Source organism: Cupressus sempervirens, chromosome 3, assembly GCF_028749045.1.
Source record: "Cupressus sempervirens isolate cs-2001-9-10 chromosome 3, ASM2874904v1, whole genome shotgun sequence".
Lineage (NCBI taxonomy): Eukaryota > Viridiplantae > Streptophyta > Pinopsida > Cupressales > Cupressaceae > Cupressus > Cupressus sempervirens.
The window spans coordinates 316,385,746-316,413,539 of NC_143120.1; the positions used below are offsets into that span (position 1 = coordinate 316,385,746).

At 33.6% G+C, this 27,794-nt stretch overlaps 1 protein-coding gene across 9 annotated transcripts in view; it reads right to left on the reverse strand.

Moving 5' to 3' along the window:
• LOC149566255 (uncharacterized) overlaps nucleotides 1-27,794 on the reverse strand; it is a 158,492-nt gene that overhangs the window by 93,238 nt on the left and 37,460 nt on the right. For 7 of the 9 annotated variants that reach the window (XR_016362150.1, XR_016362151.1, XM_089819674.1 and 4 more), the window contains exon 3: nucleotides 25,108-25,198. Coding sequence is in view for 7 of the 9 variants with exons in the window: in XM_089819674.1 (XP_089675800.1) it covers nucleotides 25,108-25,198 (91 nt within the window). In the remaining 2 variants the exon portion in view is untranslated. Of the gene's footprint in view, nucleotides 1-8,562; nucleotides 9,146-24,614; nucleotides 24,755-25,107; nucleotides 25,199-27,794 lie in introns of those variants that run through there. The other 2 variants (XM_089819669.1, XM_089819673.1) reach the window with 2 other exon arrangements.

Genomic DNA, 27,794 nt, shown 5'->3' on the forward strand with positions numbered 1-27,794 from the left:
TGAAAAGTAAGTTTGTGTATATAGAGAGAGAGGATCATTGGGGATATGGAGAAATATGAAGAAAATATATGCATTTGATTTGCAATCGGAAAGATGAATTAAATTAAATTGAAGTGCTAGTAGAAGACATTACAATTGGTATCGAGCAAATTCGATCTTAAGGAAGTGCTAAATAGGGTGCATGTTCTAGACTAGTTTTATAAACATAACAATGAAGACTGCTGAAAAATGATTCAAATTATCAAGCCGTGGACTTCTACAGTTGTAACTGAAAATAATAGCTATGGTGCTTGATAAGTTATTGCAGTGGAAAATTTTCACGAATTTAATGGTACCATTCCTTTTTGGCACAAAACTCTTTATTTTAAATGAATCTGCAATATGAAGGATGCCATTTACACCGCGGTAGTTTTGTTAGCATGTTTTGCTGGCACCTGTAGATGACATTGTTGAGAAACATGTGTCTCAACCTTGCAATCTTTTCTTGGAAAATTCCAGAATTAGTTTGTGGGAGTTTTTCCACTTGTTTATGCATTGGAAAATGGTTAGTGAGTTGTTAAATGAGTCTTGTCCTTATTAGAATATAGGTAGGCTATTTTTCGAGAATTGATGACTCATTTTGTGACTTTTATGGGGGTCTAGACTAAGAGATAAAATTGTGGATGGGATTACTATTTTTAACCTGGTTGTTTTTCCATATTGGAAATGTAAATGTCAAAAATGTGTAACATGTGGCATGGTAGTTTTGCTCATGATTTTGTAAAACCATAAGTGGTTTCCAGGTTGTAAAATCACTATAAAAGGAGGGCTTGGGGAGGTGTTTGTGTAATTGAGTTTAGTTTGCAAGACTAGTGCTAGAAGGAGTCTCTCCAAGTTCGAGTTGTGGTGATGCGCTCCTATAAGAACTTGCATTGCAAGTGTATTGTAATCATCTTGGTTTGATAATACATTATGCGAGTTTTGGAAGGTGGGGTTTTTCTCCCAGCAGGGTTTCCCCATGGTAATCATTGTGTTGTGTGTTCTTTGTTATTTTGATTATGTTATTATGCATTTCTTGAGATCTTTGCAATAGTTACTTTGATTTGCACAATCGTCCTCTCAAAGATTAGCGTAGGAAGTGATTCCGTGCACCTTTGCTTCCTTACAAGTGGTATCAGAGCCTGGCCAGTTTTGGTTCTATTTTTTGGGTACAGGGTTTTTTTAGCTAATCAAGGTTTGAGTGGGAGCTTGTGCAGAGCATTTCATTTTTATGTTGCAGGAATTAAAAGATGGCAAGCATGTCAGGGAGAATTGATGTTGAAAAGTTTTTTGGCACAAACTTTGAGATGTGGAAGCTGAAGATGGAAGATCTGTTGACTGATCGGGATCTATGGGATGCAATTGATGAGAACAAGATGAGGCCCACATATCCAACATTAGCTGCACAATATGATGTGAATGATAGAAAAGCTAAAGGTCTCATCAGATTGTGTCTTGCAGACTCGATTCTGATTAATGTCCATGAAGAACCTACCATGCAGAAGCTTTGGAAAAAGCTTAGTGAGATCTATCAAGCGAAATCACTTGTGAATAAGATTTTCTTGAGGAAGAAGTTGTATTCCTTGAGAATGGAAGAAGGTGGAAAAATTTTTGAGCATCTGGAAAGGTTTAATATGTTGGTGACTCAGTTGACCTCAGTAGGGGTGCCAATGGATGAAGAAGAAAGGTGTCAAATCTTGTTATGTTCGTTGCCAGACTCATGGGATAGTCTTGTGATGGCTATAGGGAGCACTTCAGTTGTCCTGAAGATGGAGGATGTTGTTGGTTCTCTACTTTCTAAGGAGATGAGAAGGGAGGTCTCTCTGAATGCCAAAGAGGCTTTGAGTGTTCGCAGAAGACCAAAAGAAAGAGGCAAGAACGAAAAGCAACATGGCCATTCTAAGTCCAAAAATAAGGGGAGATCGAAATCCTGTAATAAGTCCAAGGCAATCTGCTGGAATTGTGGCAAATCTAGACACTTCTGAAAGGACTGCAAAGAGGAGAAGAAGAAGAAGAAGAAGAAGAAGAAGCAAGATTATGATTCTAAGTCTGAGAAGGAAGATGGAGATGCTTTCATTACAGCCTTGGCCACTCATCCAGGTGAAAATGCATGGTTAATAGATTCAGGTGCATCTTTCCACATGACTCCTAATAGGAATTGGTTTAGTAAGTATGAAAATTTTGATGGTGGTAAGGTGTATTTGGGTGATAATTCAGTACTTGATATTGTTCGTCGTGGAAGTATTCATGTGAAATTTTCTGATGGTAGAATTAGAAGGTTTGATGGTGTCTTGCATATCCCTAGACTAGCAAGGAATTTGTTATCTGTTAGTAAGCTAATAGATGCAGGTGTGCATGTACAATTTTCTGAAACAGGTGTAAAAATGGTGAGAGGCGCTATGGTAATAGTGAGAGGAAGTAGATTGGGTACATTGTACCAACTTGATGCATGCACAGTTGAGTGCAATAGTACTTCTGATAAGATTGTGGAAAAGACTACTCAGTTAGAGAAGGAGAGAGTTTCTCTTTCAACAGATGGTCATGGTTTTTGGGTACCCAAGGGTGCTCTATCTACTGAATCAAAGTTGCCTGCAGAGAAGACTATGTTATGGCACCAGAGACTCAGCCACATAGGTGAGAAGGGTCTATGGACCTTGAAAAACAAGAACCTTGTTGATGGGTTGAATGACTGCAATCTTGAGTTTGATTTTTGTGAGTATTGTATCTATGGTAAACAAAACTGCATTTAGTTTTACTCGAGTTCTCATAAGTCTTCATGTATTTTGGATCTAATTCATTCAGATGTATTTGGTCCAGTTGATGTTCCTTCTATTGGTAGATCAATTTATTATGTTTCTTTCATTGATGATTTTAGTAGAAGAACATGGGTTTATTTCCTTAGGAGTAAAGCTAAAGTTTTTAGTCGTTTCAAAGAATTTAAAACAATGGTTGAATTGCAGACTGGAAAGAAAATAAAATGCTTGAGAATTGATAATGGTGGTGAATTTTGCTCCAATATTTTTGACACATTTTGTAAAGATTGTGGTATTAAAAGAGAGAAGACAACTCCGTATTCTCCATAGTAAAATGGAGTTGCAGAAAGAATGAACAAGACCTTGATGGAGAAGGCTAGGAGTATGCTGAGTGGTGCTGGACTAGAACAAAAGTTTTGGGCTGAAGTTGTAGCCACTGCCTGCTACCTCATAAATAGGTCTCCTACATAAGCTCTTGTTGATAAGATGCCAATGGAAGCGTGGTCAGGCCACAAGCCTTCACTTAGACATCTGAGAGTGTTTGATTGTGAGGCATATGCTCATGTGCCAAAGGAGAAGCGAACAAAATTAGACAACAAAGCTGTCAAATGTATCTTCATTGGATATAGTTATGGTGTGAAAGGATACAAGCTTTTGGATCCTGTTGCACAAAAGGTATTTTATTCCAGAAGTGTTATTTTTAGAGAAATAAGCCTTCTTCTGTTATAGTGCAGCCAAAAAAAATTAAAGAAAAGAAAGATGTGATTCAACTTCCTACTACACCTGAGAAAGTTGAATCAAGGCCCTTAGAAAGACAAGATGTTGAAGAGAGCTCTATGAGTTTTGAATCATCAGAGGAAGAGGGAGAACCTAATCATGAACCTGAACCTCCTAAACCTGAACCAGATCTTGTTTGAAGATCTACTAGACAAACGAAACCACCTGAAAGGTATGGGTATTCTCCTGATGATTGGAGGTGCATATTTGCACTGAATGCTAACATTGATGAACTGAGATTTGTAGAAGAGGCTCTTGGTATGAATGATTCAAAGTCTTGGAAAATAGCCATGGATGAAGAAATGGCAGCTCTTAAGAGGAATCAAACATGGGACCTTGTACCATTGCCTAAAGGACGGAAGCCTGTTGGTTGTAAATGGGTGTTCAAAAAGAAGATGGGTTTAGATGGAAGCATTGAGAAGTATAAAGCACGTTTGGTTGCAAAAGGTTACTTTCAGGTTGAGGGAGTAGATTATGGCAAGATTTTTTCTCCAGTAGCCAAAATGACATCCATTAGATTTTTGCTTTCTATTGCAGCAGTTTATGATCTAGAGATCGAGCAAATGGATGTGAAAACTGCTTTCCTTCATGGAGATTTGGAGGAAGAAATTTACATGTCACAGCCAAAGCACTATGTGGTGAAAGGTAAAAGTCATTTGGTCTATAAATTGAAGAAATCCTTGTATGGTTTAAAATGGAGTCCTAGGATGTGGTACCAGAAGTTTGATACATATGTGTTGAGTTTGGGATTTGTGTGATCTAAATCTGATCACTGTATATATTTCAAATCTGATGGTGATGGTTTTTTGGTTATTGCCTTGTATGTCGATGACATGTTGTTTATTGGGAAAGGAAAAGGTTTGATTGCAGAGTTAAAATCTCAACTCTCAATAAAGTTTGAAATGAAAGATCTTGGTGCAGCTAGGCACATTCTAGGGATGGAGATTATAAGAGATAGACAGAATAGAAAGCTTTGGCTAGGCCAAAGTAAGTATGTTGGTACTATTTTGAAAAGATTCAATATGTAGGATTCAAGACCATTGAGTGTTCCAGTTACTATGGGAACAAAGCTTTCTAGCTCACAGTGTCCTACATCCCCATTGGAGATGGAAGAGATGAGTTGAGTACCATATCAGAGTGCTGTTGGAAGTTTGATGTATGCTATGGTTTATACAAGACCAAACATTGCCCAAGCAGTGGGAGTACTTTCCCATTATATGTCTAATCCAAGAAGAGCACATTGGGATGCGGTAAAAAGAGTTTTCAGATACTTGCGGGGTACCTCAGAGTACTCAATATGTTTTCATGGAACAGGAACTGAGAATTCCTTGGATATTCGAGGCTATGTGGATTCAGCCTGGGCTGGTGATGTTGATAGAAGAAGATCCACCAGTGCATATGTGTTTACATTATTTGGTGGTGCAATTAGTTGGATGAGTAAGCGACAGGTTGTGGTCACTTTGTCCACTACTGAGGCAGAGTATATGGCAGCTACTCATGCTTGCAAAGAAGCCATCTAGCTAAAGAGATTGTGTTTAGATATAGAGTTCAAATAGGGTGCAGTGACAATTTATAGTGACAGCCAGAGTGCAATCTACCTAGCGAAGAACTCGACTTTTCATGTGAGGACCAAGCACATTGATGTACAATATCATTTTGTGAGAGATATGGTCGCGGATGGCAAGGTGAAGCTGGAAAAGGTAGAGACTTTGGCAAATGTTGCTGATGCATTAACTAAGCCCGTAAGCACAAAGAAATTTAGATGGTGTTCAGAGTCTATAGGCCTCTTGGCCCCTAGCAATTAAGTCCATGATATTTCAAATCCCCTAACTCTTGTAAGGTGTTCGACAAGTGGGAGAATGTTGAGAAACATGTGTCTCAACCTTGCAATCTTTTATTGGAAAATTCCAGAATTAGTTTGTGGGAGTTTTTCCACTTGTTTATGCATTGGAAAGTGGTTAGTGAGTTGTTAAATGAGTCTTGTCCTTAGTAGAATATAGGCAGGCTATTTTTAGAGCCTTGATGACTCATTTTATAACTTTTATGGGGGTCTAGACTAAGAGACAAAATTGTGGACGGGATTACTATTTTTAACCTGGTTGTTTTTCCATATTGGAAATGTAAATGTCAAAAATGGGTAACATGTGGCATGGTAGTTTTGCTCATGGTTTTGTAAAACCATAAGTGGTTTCCAGGTTGTAAAATCACTATAAAAGGAGGGCTTGGGGAGGTGTTTGTGTAATTGAGTTTAGTTTGCAAGACTAGTGCTAGAAGGAGTCTCTCCAAGTTCGAGTTGTGGTGATGCGCTCCTATAAGAACTTGCATTGCAAGTGTATTGTATTCATTTTGGTTTGATAATACATTGTGCGAGTTTTGGAGGGTGGGGTTTTTCTCCCGGAAGGGTTTCCCCACGGTAATCATTGTGTTGTGTGTTCTTTGTTATTTTGATTATGTTATTATGCATTTTTTGAGATCTTTGCAATAGTTACTTTGATTTGCATAATCGTCCTCTCAAAGATTAGCGTAGGAAGCGATTCCGCACACCTTTGCTTCCTTACAGACATAAGCACTCTTAAAACCATGGCAAGAAGAAGATACATACTTTGCAAAATATTAGAATATCAATATGGAAATGTTAAGGGAACAACTTTGTATCTTGAATGCATTCATAGACAGTCCCTTGCTGATAACGACAGATATGATGTATTGGTGAAAGTTAAATCGAACTACTCATATTGTCACTTCATATTCCATTGATTATCATCGCAAACTATAGTGTTGAATTAGTCACGGTGAAATTAGAAAACAAGTGTGACTCAAAGTATCTACATTGGGGAGGACCTTATTTAGTGATGGCTTCTGCCCTCATAACATATAATTTAATTGCACCCTCTTTGTGTGCTTCGGAATCACAAGGTCTCGAAATCGAATCCCAAAAAAATCCTACATGTTATTGCAAACCTGTTAAGAAATTAGTTTAGAGTTTCTATACATTGAGTGGTTCCATTATAAACAATTGCCACAAAATAACAACGCCACCGGAAGAGTCTTCATACATGGTCGATCTCCTGAAGAGAGAGGTCATTAATCCACTAAATGATACAAGTGTACTGTCAGCAAAGTGCCATTTTAATAATAATTGTAGGTGGGAGACTGTGAACGACCATAACTTAAGAGGACAGATAATTTGGAGATACAGCCGCCATTTATTACTGCTAGCATTCAGAGTTCAAGGTCAATCAAAATCTTGAAGTCTTCAGGATCACTTGTTGGTGCTGGAGGATTGGGACCACCCGCTACATTATGCCTTGCAACTCGTTGGTTCCTTTTTCTCGGAATTATTATTAATTATGATTTTGTTGTGATAAATAATCTTCTTTGATAGTTGCATTAAGCATTGCAAATGTATTGGACATCGTTGGCAAATATGATATAGTTGTGGATGCAACAGAGAACGTAGAAAAACTCAGATGAAGGCGTGATAAACACTAGTTTAATACAAGATATCCTAATCAAATATAATGTTCATAAAGAAAGTCGGTGGATTTGTACAGAGTTTTTGTAAATTCACTGAAACATTTCATTGCTTCAAACACATAGAAGAGACAAAGATGAAATCAGGGACAGCGGTAGAGAAAGCAATGGATAATCAATTGAAAATATATAGCTGGTTATCATCAAACAAGAATAGCGAAATGAGACAAATGGACATACAAATTACACAGACAAGCATATGATTCTCCAAGATAAATAAAACAAGGGCTGCAGTGCAGCACAGTTCCTACAAGACGGTGCCACAATTGCCAAAAAAAATAAAAATTGTTGAATTGGTAAAAAAACATTAGATACAAACATATATATGTAGTTGTAATTTCAAATTTATCAACTTGGAAGAGATAACAGACACAGAATATTGATATTCTTAGAGCATGACATTATAGACCAGCCAGTTTTTTCAAATGCATCTTAATCCATTGTTGACAGAACGAATATAGAAGGAAAATTCCAATTATAAAAGCTTGTTCTAACCAATATATAATAGATAATAAGAATTATATTGAATATTCTTAAAGACTTGGATACATCAAACTACATATACTTTAATCTGACCTACAAGAGAATGTTGCTAGATAGTAGTCTAACTAGTCTAACTAGAGTGAATTGCATAGATTTGGGCATACTTATCACCATCAAACTACATAGGACTTTAGATCTAAGCGTTAGAAAATTGATAGTTGACAAATTTTGCCAAAAGATGACATCTCTTTAGAGCTAAGTGCATGCCATCAAAATTATCCCATTCCTGTAACTTCTCTTTTGATAATAGATGAGGGCTGAAGGAGGTATGAAACAGAAAATATTCAAAAAAAATTCACAGAAATTTGAGAAAGAAAACAAAAAAATTGAGAAAATTTTCACTGGAGATTTTCCTATGCCTTGGCATAATACCACGATCTTCCCTTATTCTTGAAGCACACCAGTCCACATAAGAAATAGCAATCTGAAAAGAAAGAAAAAATGATTGCAGCCACATTATGCCAGTCATGCTTCACTAGCCTTGCACAAATTATAATTGCAGCAGATGCTATCCTATGCATAACTCCAGTAAGAACAAGCTATATCAGAAGTTCCACACACAAGTGACAGAGATGTAAGTATGTTGCAATCCTCTAACCACAAGAGGGGTTTGAAACATCACTACTGAGCCAAAATAAAGAAGTTTATGATTAGTCAAGCCCGGTCACTCTCACTCTCAGAATTCGAACCACCAACACAATCAATAAAAACCCTAAGAACTGAACCTAAAATGAATATTTTCCTTTACTGACATACTGACATGAATAGTGGAAAAATCTTTGTTATCAAAATCTTGTCCATCCTCTTGTCTCAAGGCTAGATTTCCCTTCTATGCAAACGTATCCCCTCCATCTAATTTTAAACATTTTATCTTGTTGAGCTATAACCCTTCAATGGGTACTTCTATTTTATTGAAATATCCTGCATTTGTGAGATATTGTTATGGATAGAGTTAAACTCAAAAATATTAATATATTGTATCCATAAGTACTGAGAGATTTATACAATAGTTATATATAATTAACTGGATATTATTTCTGAATTCTGTAACATATAATTGAACCCAGAAATAACATTTGTTTAATTTTCATTGATAATGCCGATTCATATTTTTACTACACCAAAGAGAAACATCAGATCTTTGTAGCAATCTTCTCCTAACGCCATACGTGTGAAAATACAGGATGTAACTGAACATAAAGATAATGAGTATGATAAGCTAACTTTAACCCAAGGTCTGGGGATCGCTCCCCTATTCTAAAAGTGTATGTGATAAGGTTTCCATTGGAAATAATGCCTTAGATGGAAGTACAGAGGAAGGAAATTAAGGGGTCATCAAGTGGTCAGAGGAGCAATTTTGTATCTTCTTTTTCTACTTCAGCTAGTGTTGATGACAAGAAAGATTTCCAGCTAAAGGGCACTAAGCCAATGAACCATCTTAGACGATATGGTGATGCAATCCTTAGAAGAGAAGGTTAACCTGTTATCGGTTTTCAAGTTGGTAGCAACTTCAAGGTTACCTGCCAACGCAGAATCGGTAGACAGTAACTGTATTAGAGAGAAGAAAACAAAGAGCTATATACAGCTTACTTTTAGAAGAGTAATTTCCAAGCAACTCAATAATTTTCAAGCAACTCGGATGATTAAAGTAAGATATCTTCCAAAGTAAGAAGAAATCCAAACAGGAAAATAACAAAAAAAAACTATATCCAAGTTTGGAGAACACGACTTCTCAAACTTTGAAATGAGAACATCATTAATTCAAACAAGGTAAATCAAACTGAATGAGGAAAACAAGAAACCAACATTATTTCTCACCAGCCCAACAACAACAACAAAATTGATTCTTCACATACCTAGTTTTGACAACAAAATCTGTTAGGATATAGCAACAGAGATGAAAATAACATGATTAATAAGGGAAATAGGACCCAAAAAAGGGAAGAGCAATTAGAAAATTAGACTGCAAACAATATGGATAACACAATTCTTCATAAATCCATTTATAAAAATACAATTTTCAAAATCCTGATTGGAAGAATACAACAGATACCCTCATGGTTTTAAACATAACTAAACTTAGTTGACAGGAAAATTGACCCCAAAATTGGGGGATTTGACGTGTACAAATATGCTCTAAAACCTTATTTTGATGCTAGGAAAATACAGCGAATTCAAGCTTGTGGGCAATATCTCCAAAAAAAAAATGATGTCTCAAAAATCATTGAAAATAAATTTCCAAACACCAGTAAAACCTATATCATCGGTGGCTAGAACCAAAGGCACAAAAGAAATGAGCGGCAGCCATTCAATGTCATGAAAAATTAATGCACATAAAAAGGTCACTTTAAACTCTTTACACATAGACCATTTTTTAATAGTAACAACTGAAATGTTGTGCCTCTATTTGGAAATTACACTTTTTTTTAATTGCAAAAAATCAGACATTCAAGAATACATGCTAGCAGTTTGGAAGAATGGAAGAGATCACGGAAATTAAAAGCCATCATTCAAGATAATTATTTATTTCTTTTGAAAGAAACATTTTTTTCAACTGAGTCAAACAACATACAAGTAGAGTAAATCTCCAGGGAAAAATCTACAACCGTCAATGTCTGTAAAAAAAATTATTCAGAAAGCAAATGTGCAAATTAATGAGTTTAGGGTTAATGCTCTAGTAGCTCGCATATTCCAAATCTTATCCAATTAGTTTCTTATAGGTCCGAAGTGAAACTAATTGGTCCGCAGTTGTCACTTTGCATTTTTATGGTGACGTTTTATTAAATTGGCATTAGGTCTCTTTTAGTTACTTAATTTGTATTAACTTTTTCTTTAAAAATGTTGAACAAACTTGAAATGAAAAAATCTGTTTCGAGAAATCCATTGAATTTGGAAGACTACCCGAAATTAAAAACAGAGCTAAGGCCATTACATAAATCTGAGCATCTCTGAAAAAGTGAATTGTGGAATATACTACAGACGTCTCGCATCTCAGTTGCATGTCAAAAAACAATTTTAAATATATCAGCTATTTTCCCTTTTAATGTGTGAAAAGTGGATAGTTGAAGAAAACCAACCAAAAAAAAAAAACTAAAAGCAAAGAACAGCAGCACAAAACATATTGGAAGAGAAAATATATTTTATTGATTGATTGGATTGCAATGCAATTACCTCTCTGTATATAGAGACCTTTATATTTTCTAGAGCCAAGAAAATCTCAACTAACTTCATGTGTGGAAGAGGTAAAAGATGATAGAACTGCATGTTCACTCAGTCACGGATTGAAGAGGCTGGAAGATGTCAATGACAACTTGTTGTTTAGTTGTAACAAACAGCGATAACTACTCATTCATCAGTGAAATTATTCCAACACCCTCCCTTAATTTCTACCACTAATACATCTTTAAGTGGGAGAAATTAAAGAATGAATTCAAACATCAACCTCTTTGAGATATTGCAAGGTTCTAAACTTGAGAAATTTAACAGTAGATAATGCTTTGATAAATATATCTGCAATTTGATCTTCATTGCCATAGAAGTGTAGGTCCACTACTTCACTCTCCATTAAGTCACGAATGAAGTGATGGTGAACTTCAATGTCTTTGGACCTAGCATGGTATACAGGATTCTTCGTGACCTTGATAGTCCTTTGGTTGTCATAGAATATGGTGGTTAGATGAGCTTGTTGATGACGTGTCTCTTGAAGTAGTCTTCTGATCCATAGAGTTTCTTGAGATGTTTTGATGCACTAATATATTTTGCCTCTATTGATTAAAGTGACACTATTGATATCTTCTTACTACTCCAAGAAATTGGTCTGAATCCAAGATGAAAGATATATCTTGAAGTTGATTTTCTATCATAAATAACTTCTGCATAATCAAAATCTATGTAACCTACTAAAGTAGGTTCTCCTTCATGTTTGTACTCAATGCCAAGCTTGGAAGTGCCTTTGATGTACTTCAAAATCTTCTTAGTAGCTTTCCAGTGATTGTAATGTGGATTCACCATGTACCAGGATACAACACCAACAACATATGCAATATTTGGTCTAGTGTAAGATCTAAGAGACTACTAACAAGCTGCCTATACAATTTTTCATCCACCTTCTTTTGAGTAGAATGAGCACTTAATTTTATCCTATTTCACATGGCATATTGGCTGATTTACAATCACTCATATTGAAATTTTTCAATACATCAAGAGCATACTTAGTTTGAGAAAGCATGATCCTTCCTTCTTCTTGTCAAACTTGCATACCCAAGAAGTAGTGCATTAATCCTAGATCAGTTATCTCAAAAGTTTGTTTGAGTTGTTTCTTGGTGTTCTCAATACATTGTGTGGAATCTCCTATAATGATTAGATCATCCACATACAAGACAATAATAACAATTTCATCATCAAGATGCTTTACATATACATTTGGGTCAACTTTGCTTCTTTCAAATCCATCTTTTACAAAGAATTCATTTATTTTGGAGTACCACACCCTTGGAGCCTATTTAAGACCATATAGTGATTTTCTCAATCTACATACTAGATGTTTTTCACCATCTTTAAAAAATCCTAGTGGTTGTTGCATGTAAATCTCTTCTTTTAAGTCAACATACAAAAAAGCTCTTTTTACATCCATTTGAAACATTTTCCATCCACACTTTGTAGCCAAAGAAATAATAGTAGGAATTGAAGTCATTTTAGCAACTGGGGAAAATGTTTTAGTATAGTCAATACCTTCTTCTCATGAGAAACCACGAGCCACTAACCTCACCTTGTATCTCTCAATGGCTCCATCTGATGTGAATTTTTTTTTGTAGGTCCATTGGCAACTGACCAAATTATTTCCTTCTAGAAGTGTTGTCAATTCCCAAGTATCATTCTTCATCAAGGTGTTGTACTCTTCTTTCATAGCTTCTTTCCATTCATCTTTTCCTTTAGCTTCCTCAAATGTGCTTGGAGTATCAACTTGCATCACCTTAGCCATAAGAGCATAGTTAGCAAAAATCTTCGGCCTGTCTTGATAGCCTTCTTTAATGCTTCAAATTTTCCTTGTCTTCCTTGTGTCCTCATCATCACTACTACTTGAATATTCAACTTGCATGTCTACTCCTATAAGAGATGTGATATTTTGATCTGAATCATTAGTGCCAAAATATTTGTCCTCTTCAAGAAAAATTCAAAAATTCGAAAATGTGGGAGATTTATTACTTTCAACATCTTCATCAAACCAAACATTTCTTTTGACATGAATCTCCCTTGTATTAGGATTATATAGCCTATAACCTTTTGACTCTTCACTATATCCCACCATAATGTACTTCTCACTTTTTCTTTGTAATTTACTCCTTTCATCAGGAATGCGAGCATAAGTAGTACAACCAAAAATACAGAAATGAGACACAGTAGGCATTCTTCCATTCCAAGCCTCTTTAGGGGTTATGTTGATAACAATCTTTGTAGGTGTTATATTGAGAATGTAAACTATAGCACGAATTGCTTCAGCCCAAAGATTGACTTCTATATTTCTAGAGTGAATCAGACACCAAGCCATTTCCATTATAGTCCTATTCTTTCTTTCTGCAACCCCATTTTTTTGTGCTGAGTAAGAAATAGTTGATTCTTTTTTTATGCCATTTTGTTTACAAAATCCCAAGAATTCCTTATTCATATATTCAATTCCTCTATTTGTTCTTATGATTCTTAGAGATTTCCCACTTTGTTTTTCAGTTAGAACCATGAACTCTTTAAACTTATGGAACACTTCATTCTTCTTTTGTAAGAAATACACCAAAAATTTTCTAGTATAGTCATGTATAAATGTAAGAGCATACCTTGCACCTCCAAGTGAGGGTGTTTTAAAAGGACCCATGACATCACTATGGACCAAATGTAAAGAGGTTTTTGCCCTCCATGATCTTCCTTGTGGGAAACTTTCTATATGTTGTTTACCCATTGCACATCCTTCACATACCTTTTTCTTTGGTAAGATTCTTGGGAGCCAGTGTGTCATATTTATCTTCTCCATAAGCTTGAGGATTTGATAGCTAATGTGTCACATACGCTCATGCCAAAACCTACTCACATCATCATACTTGGCAATAACACATGTACATCTTTATTTTCAATGAATTCTTAAAATTTATAATCCATTCTCTATTTTACCAATTGTAGGCACTTTATAATTATTGTTCACATCCTTGACTAAGCATTTACCATTGTAAAATTCTATTTTATATCCTTGATTGGCAATTTGAAATACAGAGAGAAGATTTGTTGATAATTGAGGGACAAGCTTCACATTCTTAAAAATTTCATTACTCAATTGAACATTTCCACTTCCTTTAACTTCTAGAGGACTATTATCTCCCAAATATATTTTTTCATCATTTCTTACATTATTAACTCAAATTGCTCCTGATTATGTTACATGTGTGCACCCAGAATTAATTATCCATTAATCTTTAAAAGAACTATTTGCTTTAAGTGCTACACAAAAAGCATTTCTCTTAGAATCGAATGATTTTGTAGACTTATACTTTTTTGTATCATTAATCCTTTTGTAGCATTGATTAGCTTTATGTCCTTGTTTAACACAATAGTGACATTTCCACTTGCTTCTATTTGGATTCTTAGATGAACTATTTTTATCATCATACTTCCAATTCCTTCCATTTGATTTATTATCTTGTACCTTTTGATGATATTGTTTACCTTTCATTACAAATGCTTGAGATTCACACTCAACAATAGAAGATTCTCTTTCTTTTATTTGACATTTTTCTTCTTGAATTAACTTAGCACACAACTCATTAGATTTAATAACTTTTAGTTTATCTGCAATATCTAGTCCCCTTATAAAAGATTTATAAGAACCTAGAAGACTTTGTAATATGATTTGAACAAAATACTTCTCATCTATGTTCTTTCCAAGTGAAGCCAACTAGTTTTCTTTAACTTTAATTTACTTAGATGAGACACTATTTCTTGTGAGCTTGTGAATTTCATATTATAGAGCTCTATGGTGAGAGATATAATCCATACATCACCTAAATTTTGATACAAATTTTTCAATATCTTCGATACTTGCACTCCACTTCTTTCATTTCAAAATTTTGGAGAAACTTCTTCATAAAGTGTTAATTTGATCAAAGTTGTTGATCAAAGTTGTTGCCTTCTTGTCTCTCCTATCCTAGTCATCTTGTTCTCTTCGAGAGTCTTTTGGTTTCTATTAACTACTAATGGCAACATCATAATTTTTTTGACGAGTTAGAGACAATTTGATTTGTGAAACCCAATGATAATAATTCTTTCCATTCAAAAATGCTAACATTGCCGAAGAATCACAATTGCTCTGATACCTTGAAAACATATTGGAAGAATATATCTTTTATTGATTGATTGGATTGTAATGTGATTACCTTTCTATATATAGAGACCTTTACATTTTTTAGAACCAAGAAAATCTCAACTAATTTCATGTTTGGAAGAGGTAAAAGATGATAGAACTGCAAGTTTACTCAGTCATTGATTGAAGAGGCTAGAAGATGTCAATGACAACTTGTTGTTTAGTTGTCACAAACAACCATAACTACTCATTCAACTGTGTAATTATTCCAACAATAGTTGTGGTCATGTATAGTAGGGAGAAATCAATTACAAGTACAAGTTATAATCTCTAAAAATGGATGGACACCTCATTGCCTCTATTTACTAGCCTTGTCCTTGACATTGAAAATTGGGAATACTTGACAATCTACAAGCATACCTCTATTAATATGCCTTCTCATGCGTCATAATGTGCACAAAACCTTTGAGAAACTAATAGTCTATAATGCACATAGATTTTCCCAATGGGGGCATGGTAGGGCTCACATATCACATGAAAATGTTAATGTTCAATCAACTTCTATAATAAACTTTGAGTAATAACTTGGTAAAAAGGATTTAAACAATTTGATTGGATGTGGGAAAAATATTTAATCATTGTTTAAATACAAAGTCCTTGGCAATAGTGTTGGAATTAAAGATAGAGTAACTGAGACGGGGGGTGAATCAGTTACTCTCAAAAATTCATCCACAAATCCCTTAAATGTCTTAAAGATCTAGTAACTACTTTTACTTGGTAAACAAATGCTGTAACTCAGTAAATTAAACTATTATAATCATGCATGTAACTAAAAATAAAGTGAACACAAGAGACACTAGATTTAACGTGGAAACCCAATATGAGAAAAACTACCAAGTAACTAGTCACCAATTTTTCACTCTTCTGAAGTGAGCCTTGTTAGGAGCCAACCCTGTTAAAGGTTATAATACACACTATTAGGTGTGACTCTGTTAGAGGATTTAATCACCCTATTAGGAGTGGCCTTGCTAGAGGTCTTTAGAACAATTCAACTGAATTGTCACCTTGTTAGAGGATTTACAAAATGGCTGTTAAACCAACTCTGTTAAGAGATTTAAAATCACTGCTACAATGGTTAGAAAGAAACAATGAATTGACCTGATTAAGATACAACTGAATTTGCTGGATACAGGTCTCTATTCAGCATCATTAGATCCTTCTTGATCAAATAAGGCTTTGCTATTTCTCAGTGATCTCTAATCATCCTTCAAATCTGATTACAAAATAATCAATCTTCATATCACATTAACATTTCGTTCTTCCACATTCCATACACATTTAAATTTGCAACTTGAATTCTTACTTATACCATTCAGATTGTCAAGTCTGCCTATTTACATGTTTCATTTACCAATAAACCATTCATTAGTCAGCTATAGATATTATCCTTAAACAATTAAACGTTCTATTCTGGCTGACCCTGCTTGGTAAATACTGCTTCCATAATTTCCAAAGTTAACCTTCTTGACTCGGTTAACATTTAAAATCCTTTAGCTAATGAGTTTACTCGGTAAGAACTATTTTTACCAAATTACCTTTTATGACCGAGTGAACTTGGTAAGAACTAGGTTTCTATTATATTTCCTTTGATTACCGAGTGATTTCGGTAAGAACTACTTTTGTCATGTTTTTTTTCAATTATCGAGTGATCTCGGTAAGAGCTAAATTTCTTTGATTACCTTGAAGGCTCGGTAGCCAGTTGTCTACTCGGTAGATTCTGCAAGCTATCTTTACTAACCTTTTGGGCTCAGTAGACACTGTCTATTGCCTTGCTGACCTTCTGAGCTTGATAGACATTGTCGTTTTATTTTCTAACTTTCTCAGATCGGTAGGCATTTTCTGATGACTTATATGACATTTGTGTGACATCAAAGACAAAACACAATTGGACAATTGTAACCAACAAATAGTTCTTTTCCATGACAGGAACTAATATAGAAGATAGAAAATACCATGAGAAAATTTGAAATATATATACAGACACACACACACACACAAACACACAAACAATACACATCCCATCAATTAGCATAGTGCAACATGAAAATAAAAATAAGGGAGAAAAAATGAGTATATAAAAAGAGAATTGGAAGATAAACCAAGTTGATATTAATATAATAATAAGTCTATCGAATTATATTTGGGCACAAAAAGGTAAAGTAGGGCATGTTTAGTATATGTATATCATTATATACAATTTTATTATTTTATTTTTATTCCTATATAAGGAGTTAGGGTATAATTATTTATGATTTATAAAACTAGTAAAGGTATGAAGTTATATATATATATATATATATATATATATATATATATATATATATATATATATATATATATATATATATGTATGTATGTATGTATTTATGTATGTATGTATGTATGTATGTATGTATAACATCATCAAAGCTTAATATTCTTATGGAATATAATTTAATGTTTTTTATTAGAAATCAAATGAGAAGTAAGTGACTATATAGAGTGTAATGGAGTTCAAATTAGTTCATTGTTTGAGTTGAATATGAATATTATAATTGTAGTCAACTATGTAGGATAATGACAATAGTAATAAACAAAAGATGAATAATTCTCATATGGGTTTGACATTCTCATACTATTCTGGTTAATAAATATTAAATAAGATTATCTCAAATATTATTCTAATTAGATTTATGATAAAAAAAGTTACAATGTTACCAAGGAGGGGCTTGTCTAAGTCCAAGAAATTTTGTATTTCTCCCAAGTTAGGGTAGGGGTCAATGATCCATGAACTTTGGAGATGTGGGCTTGGACCTATAAAATTTGAGGGAATCCATTTGCACATTTGACATCTAGGAAACTTGGATAATAGTTATACCTTTTGATTTGAAATAATAATATGACTAGATTAATGTTACTTCCTATATTGCCAACAAGAGAATTCATTATTTAAATTTAGGATCAAAAGGTATAAACTTATAAATTTTATGCAAGTTTCTTAGATGCCAAATGTGCAAATGTTACTTTGTAAATATTATTATTTCAAATTAAATTTTATACAGTATTTCTTCTTTGTTGATGATGATGATGAATTTAATTTTGAGATTGTAAATTTCTTAGATGAAAGTTATTATGAAGTTGATGAACTTAGATTGGTTGACAAAGAGGAAGTAAAAGAAGAGAAAGTTTTAGTAATTATTGTTGACGATTATAATTCTGATTGAGAGAATAATCAAAAACCTAACATTCATAACATTGTGAGGAATCATTTTATGAAAATTGACATGGATTTGTAGGGTGAATTACAAGGAGAAGAACCTATATTTGAACTTAGAGTAGAAATTAGAGTTGAACATGTGACACCTCATAGAAATATGGCAATAATCACCTTGTGGAAAATATTATTGGAAGGGTGAACAAAGGAGTTATGAAAAGGAACAAGGCAAGTGAATAATTTCTTTTTAAATTTCTCAAGTTAAACCCAAGAATGTTGATGAAGCTTGTAAAGATGATTATTGGATTAAAGCTATGAAAGAAGAACCAGAGAAGATTTCCCTAGTCAACTTATCTAGTGTTATTGTGTATGGTTATCTTCCTATGGTTCTTGCATGTTTTTTTATATGTTTTAAAATTAATAAAATGCCCTTGTATTCAAATTTCTGAAACCATTTGATTTATTCTCCATAACCATTTTAGTAAATGCCAGCATGTATAAGTTTCTCATGGGCTTTTGCAATGGTCTCTTTTGGATTTATTACATTAAATTAGGTTAGTTCCTATGTTTAGTTTAAATAAATAAATATAGTAGATATAGTTGTTGGGAAGTTATTCCCGTATGTAGTTTTTGTAAGGAAAAATGAGGCTATATGTAGTTGTTTACACATCAATGTGAAACACTCAATATCAAGTCTATATGTATCTGAATGTAAGGGAAAATGAGGCTTTATATAGTTGTTCACACATCAATGTGAAACATTCAATATCAAGTCTATATGTATCTGAATAGAATAATTGAGTCATTTTATATTTTAGCTCTTTCATTTGGTATCATAGTGGGTTGATCAATGGGGAGTAGATTTCTTTTAATGGATTTTGGATGACTAGACCCTTACTTTTGTAAATGAGATCTTCTAAAAAAAATTATTGAAGATAGGAGGCTAGAGGCAACGGAGGTTGGAGGATCTTTATCATCTCAAGCTAGCTTCTTTCTTAGAGATGATTATCGCATGGGAAGCAACTATTTGTGTCCTTATAAAACTAAGGCTCTGCAAATTAATTCCTAAAGAGAAGAGGGGACTTGATAGATTTGTGTCCCTAAAGAAAAGAGGGAGCTTGGCTGTGTAATTGTCCTTCTATGGAGTGAGGGGGGCAAGATTTGAAGAATGGTGTTAGAGACACTCGAGGGAGATGTCAAATTTCAAAGGAAAAGCGTCCATGTGTAGACACATGAATGGTGATTGTTTCTTAGACACTTGAGGAGGCATTAGACACACTTGGAGGAGATGTGGACTTTTAGAGGAAAGGCGTCTCATGTACAGCAGTGGAGGAGGCATTAGACACACTCTAAGGAGATGTTAAATTTTGGAGTAACTATGTCTCATTGTGCAAGGGAGGTGGAAACAATCTTATTATGAGGACAACTTTAGGAATTGCAGTTTGAAGTTGGGATATGAAATCTACTTATGAGGGAAACTTCAAGATTTGAGGTTTTGTAATTTGAAGTTGCAGAGAAAAAATGTACTTCAATAGTAAAAGATTGGTGAAGCATTTCATCAAAGGATCTAATGAAGAAAATTGGTGAAAGAAGCTTCATCAAAGTTTCTAGTTAAAACCTTTACAACTTTCACTCATGTTGGATTAATGTAATAAGCGGAGAACTTTGGATTTATTATATTAAATTAGGTTAGTTTCTATGTTTAGTTTAAATAAATAAATTAGATATATAGGTGCTAGGAAGTTATTCCTATAATTAGTTTTCATAAGGGAAAATGAGGCTATATAAAGTTGTTCACGCATCAACGTGAAACATTCAATATCAAGTATGTATGTATTTGAATGTATCCAAAAAATCTGAGTCAATAAATTGAGTCATTTTATATTTTAGCTATTTCAGTCTCTTCCAAGAATATATTATTTTATTTGCAATTGATTTTTATGGGTTAGATATCATTGGCCATAGCTTGAATAAAGGAAATAATTTTCATTGATTTTTCTATGTCAAATTATTGAGCTACATTCTATTTTTATTTATTAACCTTGCATTTTATGGAGTTGATAAAATTCATTAGAAAATGTTCCTAAATGACTTCCCAATTTAGAATTTTAGAATGACCATTATAAATACTTTTAGACTAATGCCATATTTTCTCTTCTTGTAGAAGAAGACCATTTTAAAAGGTGATCTAGGATGGCTTTCATCAATTCCAAAAGGATTTCAAAATAGAAAATCATATCCTTAGGGTCCAAATCTGAATTCAAAAAATGTTTAATTCCTCATATCATCTTATTTTTTTAGAGCTTCATGAATTGTAATGTTCTTATTAGTCTCCACAATATTGGGGTCAACATCCTTATATTTATTTTCAATCATAGTGTAAGACAACTTCTTTCTCATTTTACCTTGATTGACCCTCTTGCTCATTTTTCTCTTTCAAGGTTCCTCTCTCTCAAGCTTCTTGGCCTTTTAATTAATAAATATGGAGCCCAAAATTAATAAAATAATAAAATATTATTATTGTCATCCTATTGTAAATCTTTGGATGCTTCTTGAAGGCCTTTATAAGGAGATGTTTGGGAATTCTTAATCATCATGGAGTGGAATTGGTTTATCTTTATGTTTCTAGAAACTTGAGAATGAGGAAGTTGTGTGCAACTTTAAAGGTGGATGATCCTTTCTATTCGGTTGTATTTCTAGTAGTTTACTACCACCCTATTCTATTGTTGAAGATATCATATGGATATATCACTTGTATGAAAGGTCTATAAATAATCCTCATTTAGAGATTATTTTAGTATCATCTTAGATTGGTTATATGTCTATATAAATTCAAGTATTGCATCTAAAACTAATGTATTTTGTGTCACTAGCATTTGGTGACTATGTCTAGAGTTCTCTTATGTGTGTGGATCTACTCAAATGTGTTTTCAAATATCCTATTTCTCTTGGCCTCTTTTTTTGTAAATATGTAACTTTATTGTATTTTTTTTTATAGAAGGGACTATTTGTCAAAAAAAATATATCACCATTATTATTTGCAACTGTACTTTCTATTTCAATTATAAACTATTTTTTTTTTTTTGTATTTTTTGTATATTGGTGTATCACTAATATTTAATATTCATATGGTTTGAACCTGGTTTACATTAATTAACATGTCACCTTGCATTAGCATCCCTATAATTCAATCCTCTTCCTACATTAAATCTTACAGACTATACCCAATGGTCTCTTGATACCCTCATTGCATTACTCCATATTGTTCCTTCTCCCAAAACCTCCATTTGTATGATACCCATCATAGCCATGTGGCCAATCTTTTGCACAAGCCCACACTTGGTCTTTTCCTCACCGACAATTTTTTTTCATCAACCATATGAACCCCTTCCTTTTCCCTCCCTTTTGTATGCTCATATACTTTTCTTTCCACCGTATTCCATACATCCTCCCATCCCAACTTTTGTATTCAACCCTCGCCATTTTCATTCCTATGTACAAACTCTCCCAAGTAGTTATACATCATATGCTATCCATTCCTAATCACTCGTACAATCTAGTTTTGACATCATGCAACTATAACCTTAACACATATACCATAAATTATAGAGGCAAATATATAGATTGGGTGTAAGATGTGATATTGCGAAGATATTCTAGAACAAATCATTACACTAGTATTAGAGCATGTGATCTTTCTAGCGTATTGGGTATACACATCAAGTCATGGTTCTAAGTGATGGTTTGAGTAAAATCTTAAGAGAGTTAAGAAGAAGTCAATATAATCTCCATGAATGGATAAAGGAAACTCTCAACCGGAACAAGGCCTTGGGTGGAGCAACTAGAGAAGAAAGCTCTCACTTTGGATGAGTCACTAAAAATAAATCAAATTAGGTTGAATTATTCATGGGTGGAAGAAGGAAATCCCTCTCAAAAATTTAATATAACTAGGAATGAAGTATTTGTCATCTGAGAAAAATCTACTCTTCAAAAATGGTTTAAAGTAGGTGATTGATAAGTGGCTACAAGATGAAGTCATATAGACAACACTGGATATGGACGAGAAAAAGACTCTAATTGCCCCTTCACACAAGAACAATAAAAATCTCAAAACAATCAAAGATTGAAGATGGAGAAATCATTGATGATTCAAACAAGTTTCATAATAGAAAAATCACAAAGGTCACAACAAGATAAAATAGGAGATCTATAATAGGTTGACAACCAAGCTAATTTTGAAATGGACCCTCATAATACTGTGAGTGTGTGGAAGAAGAGAAAGGCTAAAAATTAGTAAGAGTATGGATAATAATTTGGAGACACATAAATGGAATCATGAACCTAGATGGATAGGCATTACAACCACTCATTTATAGGAACAATTTGTATCTTTATTTGATTATGAATTATATCCTTTGATGGAAATCATTCAGGGTAACATCGATGAATTTCAGGATTCAATCTTTTGGATACTGGTGGCTACATGTGCGACTATGTTTATATCAATTTGGTATAGTGAAATTTTATAGGAAATGCGGCATAGGGAAGGTCGATGAAGGTCGATGACAATTCACTCGTTCCTCTTGTGCATTTGGTTCAGGACCCTAGAGTTGATGCCCTTTTGAGTTTCTTAAGGGCAAGCTGTCTTTGTACAATGAGGATTTTTTATGTCCCAAAATTTTAGTGTAATAATTTGATTAAATTATTTAATTGATTGGTCCCTTAATCTAAACAATAGAGTAAAGGAACTTTAATTGATTATTTTAATTAATAAATATAGGGCTCAAAATTAATGAAGTAATAAAATATCATTAATGTCATCTAGTTGTAAATCTGTAAACCCTTCTTATAGGACTTTATAAGGAAATGGTTGGTCATTGTTAATCATCATGAAGTAGTTTTCTTTTAGAGATAACATTTTTGCTTTTATGAAAAACTTTAAGGGTTGTATGTGGAGGTCCTAATAAAAATGAAAATGAAATATTTTAAGAATATAATATCATGGAACTATATGGATTTTAAAATAATGAGAAACCTTAGGGAAAACATTAATAAATAGACCATTTTGATATTAAGATTGAACTATAGAATGATACACATGTAGAATAGCTATAAAAGATGCACATGTAGAACATGATGAACATGAAGATATAGAGGAAGAACTAGAATAGAACTCTAAAAAGAATAACAAGATATTTTTTTCTACACTTCAAAGAAGATCTAATTAACAAAATAAACCTATTGATAGGTATGGATATAGTTCATCTCATCATTGTTATATTTTTGTCTTATCTTGTATGGACGACAAACATAGATCTAACTTAAACCTTATCTTGTATATAGTGATTGATTGGTAACCATTCTATATGTTTTGATTATTTAGTATTTATTGAAAATGACTAGAAAATTATTTAAAAACTTTAAATTAAATTATTGGGCACATCTTTAATGTGACAAAATTACTAAGTATGGAAATCAATATAGATTAATTTAATAAAAAACTAGGTTAAAGTCAATAGAAGTAGGTAACACTATTTTACAATATTTTGGTATGTATTATTGTAATCTAGTAAGTATTTCCTTTCTATTGGACACTAAGATATTTCTAGAGTAATGTTCTAAAACATAGGATACATGTGTTTCACATTACCAAGATTGTAGGTCTACAAGTGACCATGTGGCCTTTTTTTTGCTTTGAAGATCAATCACTTGAATGGATGAGAATTTTTTTTTTTTATAGTTTGATTGTCCACAACTAAAATAGAGTATATGAAAATGACATATGCTTGTGAGAAGACAATGTCATTAGAGAGATTGTGTGCAAACATTTGCTTTCAATGTAAACATCTAAAAATTAGATGTGATAGTCAAAGTGTCATCTTTTGGGTTAAAATATTAATGTATCATGCTTGCACAAAGCACATAAATCTTTAGTATCACTTTCCTACTTGCAAAAAATATATAATTGACACCATAAAATTTACTTCTTTTAATGTTTGATTTATTTAGTGGCCTTTCATGCTTATTCTAAGGTGTTCCACAAATGAAAAAATATTTCAACATTACATTCATGATCTTTGTCTTTAATTACTAATTGACAATTTATAATTATATTTGGTTGTCACCAAAATTGACAAATGCAACCATTGACAACTTCTGTCGTGTTTAATAACTATCAAAATAGAAAAAGAATGAGAAATGGCAAATCCAATGAAACTTTAATTAATTATTATTAAAAGAAGGATAAAATGATAATTTGGATGCATAATATTTTTATTTAGTTTTTATTTTCATTTATATTATGATATGTTTCCAATTATGGTTTATTGTTATACGTTTATCTAAATACATAAAACTATATACATAATTTACTATAAAATTTCTTCATGTTTTCCAACACCTCTAATAAGAAAATATTGTCTTCTGCAAGTCTCTTGCAAAACTAACGACCTCCACTCCAGGTTTAAAAAGTTTTCTTCCTCTGTTCCATCTTCCTCGATAGCAGACCTCTCTTCACCTTTGTTCTCCATGCCTCTTCATTACAAGTGTAAAATAATAGATTCTAAGCTTCCATATTCATTCTATTGGAATAAGAGCTTCTGGGTGTGCTAGTTTTATCATAAACCATTTTGAGTTACAGTTTTTGGTTTATGTTTACGGTTTATGAAAGAAAAACAAATAAACAAATCTGTTTAAATTTTATTGAGAAGATGAATCAAGAAAGTATCCAAAACTTCCATAAATAACTCCCGAACGGCTGATGTTTAATATTTTTTATACTATTAAAAATTTGTAATTCTCAACTACTTTAAATATTAAAAAAGCTGGGAATAAAATCAGTATTCAGAAAATAACAGTAAGAAACTGTGAGGATTATCAAAACATACCCTCTTCCTTTTGGGAATGTTCCACAGTTCCGAAAACTGGAGCTTCGGCCTGGACAAGCACTTTTTCAGTTGCATTAGGCACAGCAGCAACCTGGGAAAAACAATCATATCACTTATTTAACTTCTGTAAAGTATATTATATAGGATATACTTTTAATAAAAAAAATTTATATTTTCCTTGGCAGCTTTAACCATCATAATAAAAGGAAACTTTATTTGATTTTAATAGTAATTTTAATTATGATGAAACGGGAAGAAACAATAAGTAAATAAACAAACAAGATATAAAAGAAGTGAAAATTAAGAAGAAAACTTAAAGTTGTAATTTTTATTTTCACTATTTTAATAATTTATTTATTATTGCAAATAAAGATAGCTATTTAAAAGGTTAACTTTTTTTTGATCCCTCTGTTATAGCCTACAACTCTAGTTCATGCCTTCATAGTCATCAGAAGGATGGATCCCCCACCACCATTTCCCTCTCTGTTGGAGCTGGTATCTAGAATTGGTCATTTCCACTAAATCCTTCAATGCCTAGGTATTGCATTCTATGATTAATCCTGGCCTAAGAAAACCATGTGTTGTTCCTGACAATTGCATCTGTTTGGCTCCCCACTCTCTAGAGGGTCCCATAATAGCTGTGGACAAGACTGGGATCCCAAAGTCAATTTGACTAAGGGTCGTCGTTGGATCCAAGATCATTGTGGACTCTCAAGAGGAACCCACATTTTCCTCAAGGGCTACAAGACCAAAAATCTCACTCCCAAATTCTGTGGTTGATTCAATTTTCTCAGGACTATCCTTGTGTCTTGTTGGAAAAAAATTTTCGTTCTAACCTATGGTGGACATGGTGAGAAAATGGTGCTCCTCTAGCTGGAAACTCTCTAGATCGGTGACTGTTTTCACGATGGTACACTCCCTTTTCCTGTTTAGTCTTACTATTGCAAACGAATCATGAGTGAGTCATGGTGGGTTCCTAACACTTTGGTAAACACCTGCTAATGGTTGCAAAATGGAAATGAGGTTTTAGCCTTGAGCTTGACCTTTGCAAATCTGCATCGGTTTGGATAAGATTACATGGATTCCCCTTGGATTTTTGGGATGAGCGAGTATTTAGATGGATTGAAAACTCTGTTGGGCATTTCATCAAAGTGGATATAATGACCAACTCCAAGACTAAACTTGACTTCGCTAGGTTTAGTGTGAATGTGGGCATGAACAAACCATTTTTGACCATGGTGGATCTAAAATCAAAATGGGGTACTTGGTCGCAACCAATCATATACAAGAATACTATTCCCTTCTTCCAACATTGCAACATGTTTGGCCATTATGATTGTGGAATGTAAAAGGAATGATAAACTCAAGCATAAAGTATCCTCACTTGGTGTGGTGGTGGTTGAAAGCTCAATCACCATAGAAATGATAACCCAGAACAAACCCTAGTGGATCATGGAAGCGATGTTAATAGATGCAAGCATTGAGGAACTCCAAGAACTTAAGGAAGCTTGAAGTAAGGAAAGGTTGAAGGTGAGAACCCCTATGGGGGAGGGTGTTGATGAGAAAGAAGAGGAGATCATCTATTGTCAACCTAAGGAAAAGGCAATGGTGGAGTATGAAGAGGGGAAGATTGTTGAAGTTCTTTCCAAGCAAGTAGACGAACCTGGGGAAGGACAACAAAGCAGACAAGACATGAAGATAATATCTTGAAATGTGAGAGGGCTAAATAGCCCTAAGAAGTAGTATGAAATTAAACAAAAGATTGTTGAACTTAATACTGACACGATTCTTTTGCAAGAAGTGAAAATGATAGGGCATGTCTTCTCTAGAGTGGTTGACTACATTTGGCCAAGAGCTAAATTTGCTTATAGTGGTGCAAATGGTGCTTCTGGTGGCATTACAATGTTGTAGAACCCAAATAAGGCTATGGATAGGGTGATCCTCCTCAATAACCATTTTGTGGTGATGGGATTCACCTCCCAAGCTAGTAACTGGAATTTGTTTAACTTCTATGCCCCCAACACTCACAATGGTCATTTGGTGGTCTAGAATGAGGCAATGCAAGTGGCAGATTGGATGAGGTAGGATAACATTTTATGTATGGGAGACTTTAATACTCCTCTTTACACTTTAGAGAAAATGGGAGGTTTGGAGGATTTCTCTAAGAGTATGCATGACTTAGAGGGCTTCCTTATGTGAATTGATTTTATTGATATCGACCTTCAAGGTTCAGCTTTCACATTGTCTAACAACAAAATGGGGAAAAATTTGATCTAGGTTAGGCTTGATTGGACCCTCATCTTGACTGGTTGGGACAGTCTCCCACATACCTCCCTAAACATAGATTTTAGGACCATCTCAGACCATTCTATGCTGGTCTTCTCATAGACACATAATCAAACTAATAGATGAAGGTCCTTCAGGTATGAATTCATGTGGCACTCACACCTAGAGTTTATAGATTGTATTGCACGATGTCAAATAATCTTTTTGAAAGAACAACTATGTTTTGTATTGCTAGGAAACTTGAAATAATTCACATAGAGGTTAGAGGATGGAGAAAGTCTTCATTTAGAAACATTTCCAAGGAAAATAAGACTAGTAAAAAGAAGTTAGTATCTCTTCAAATTTGTCTAGTACAAAGGTAATACTTCTACTGAACATTAGCAAGAGGAGAGGGCTTGTCG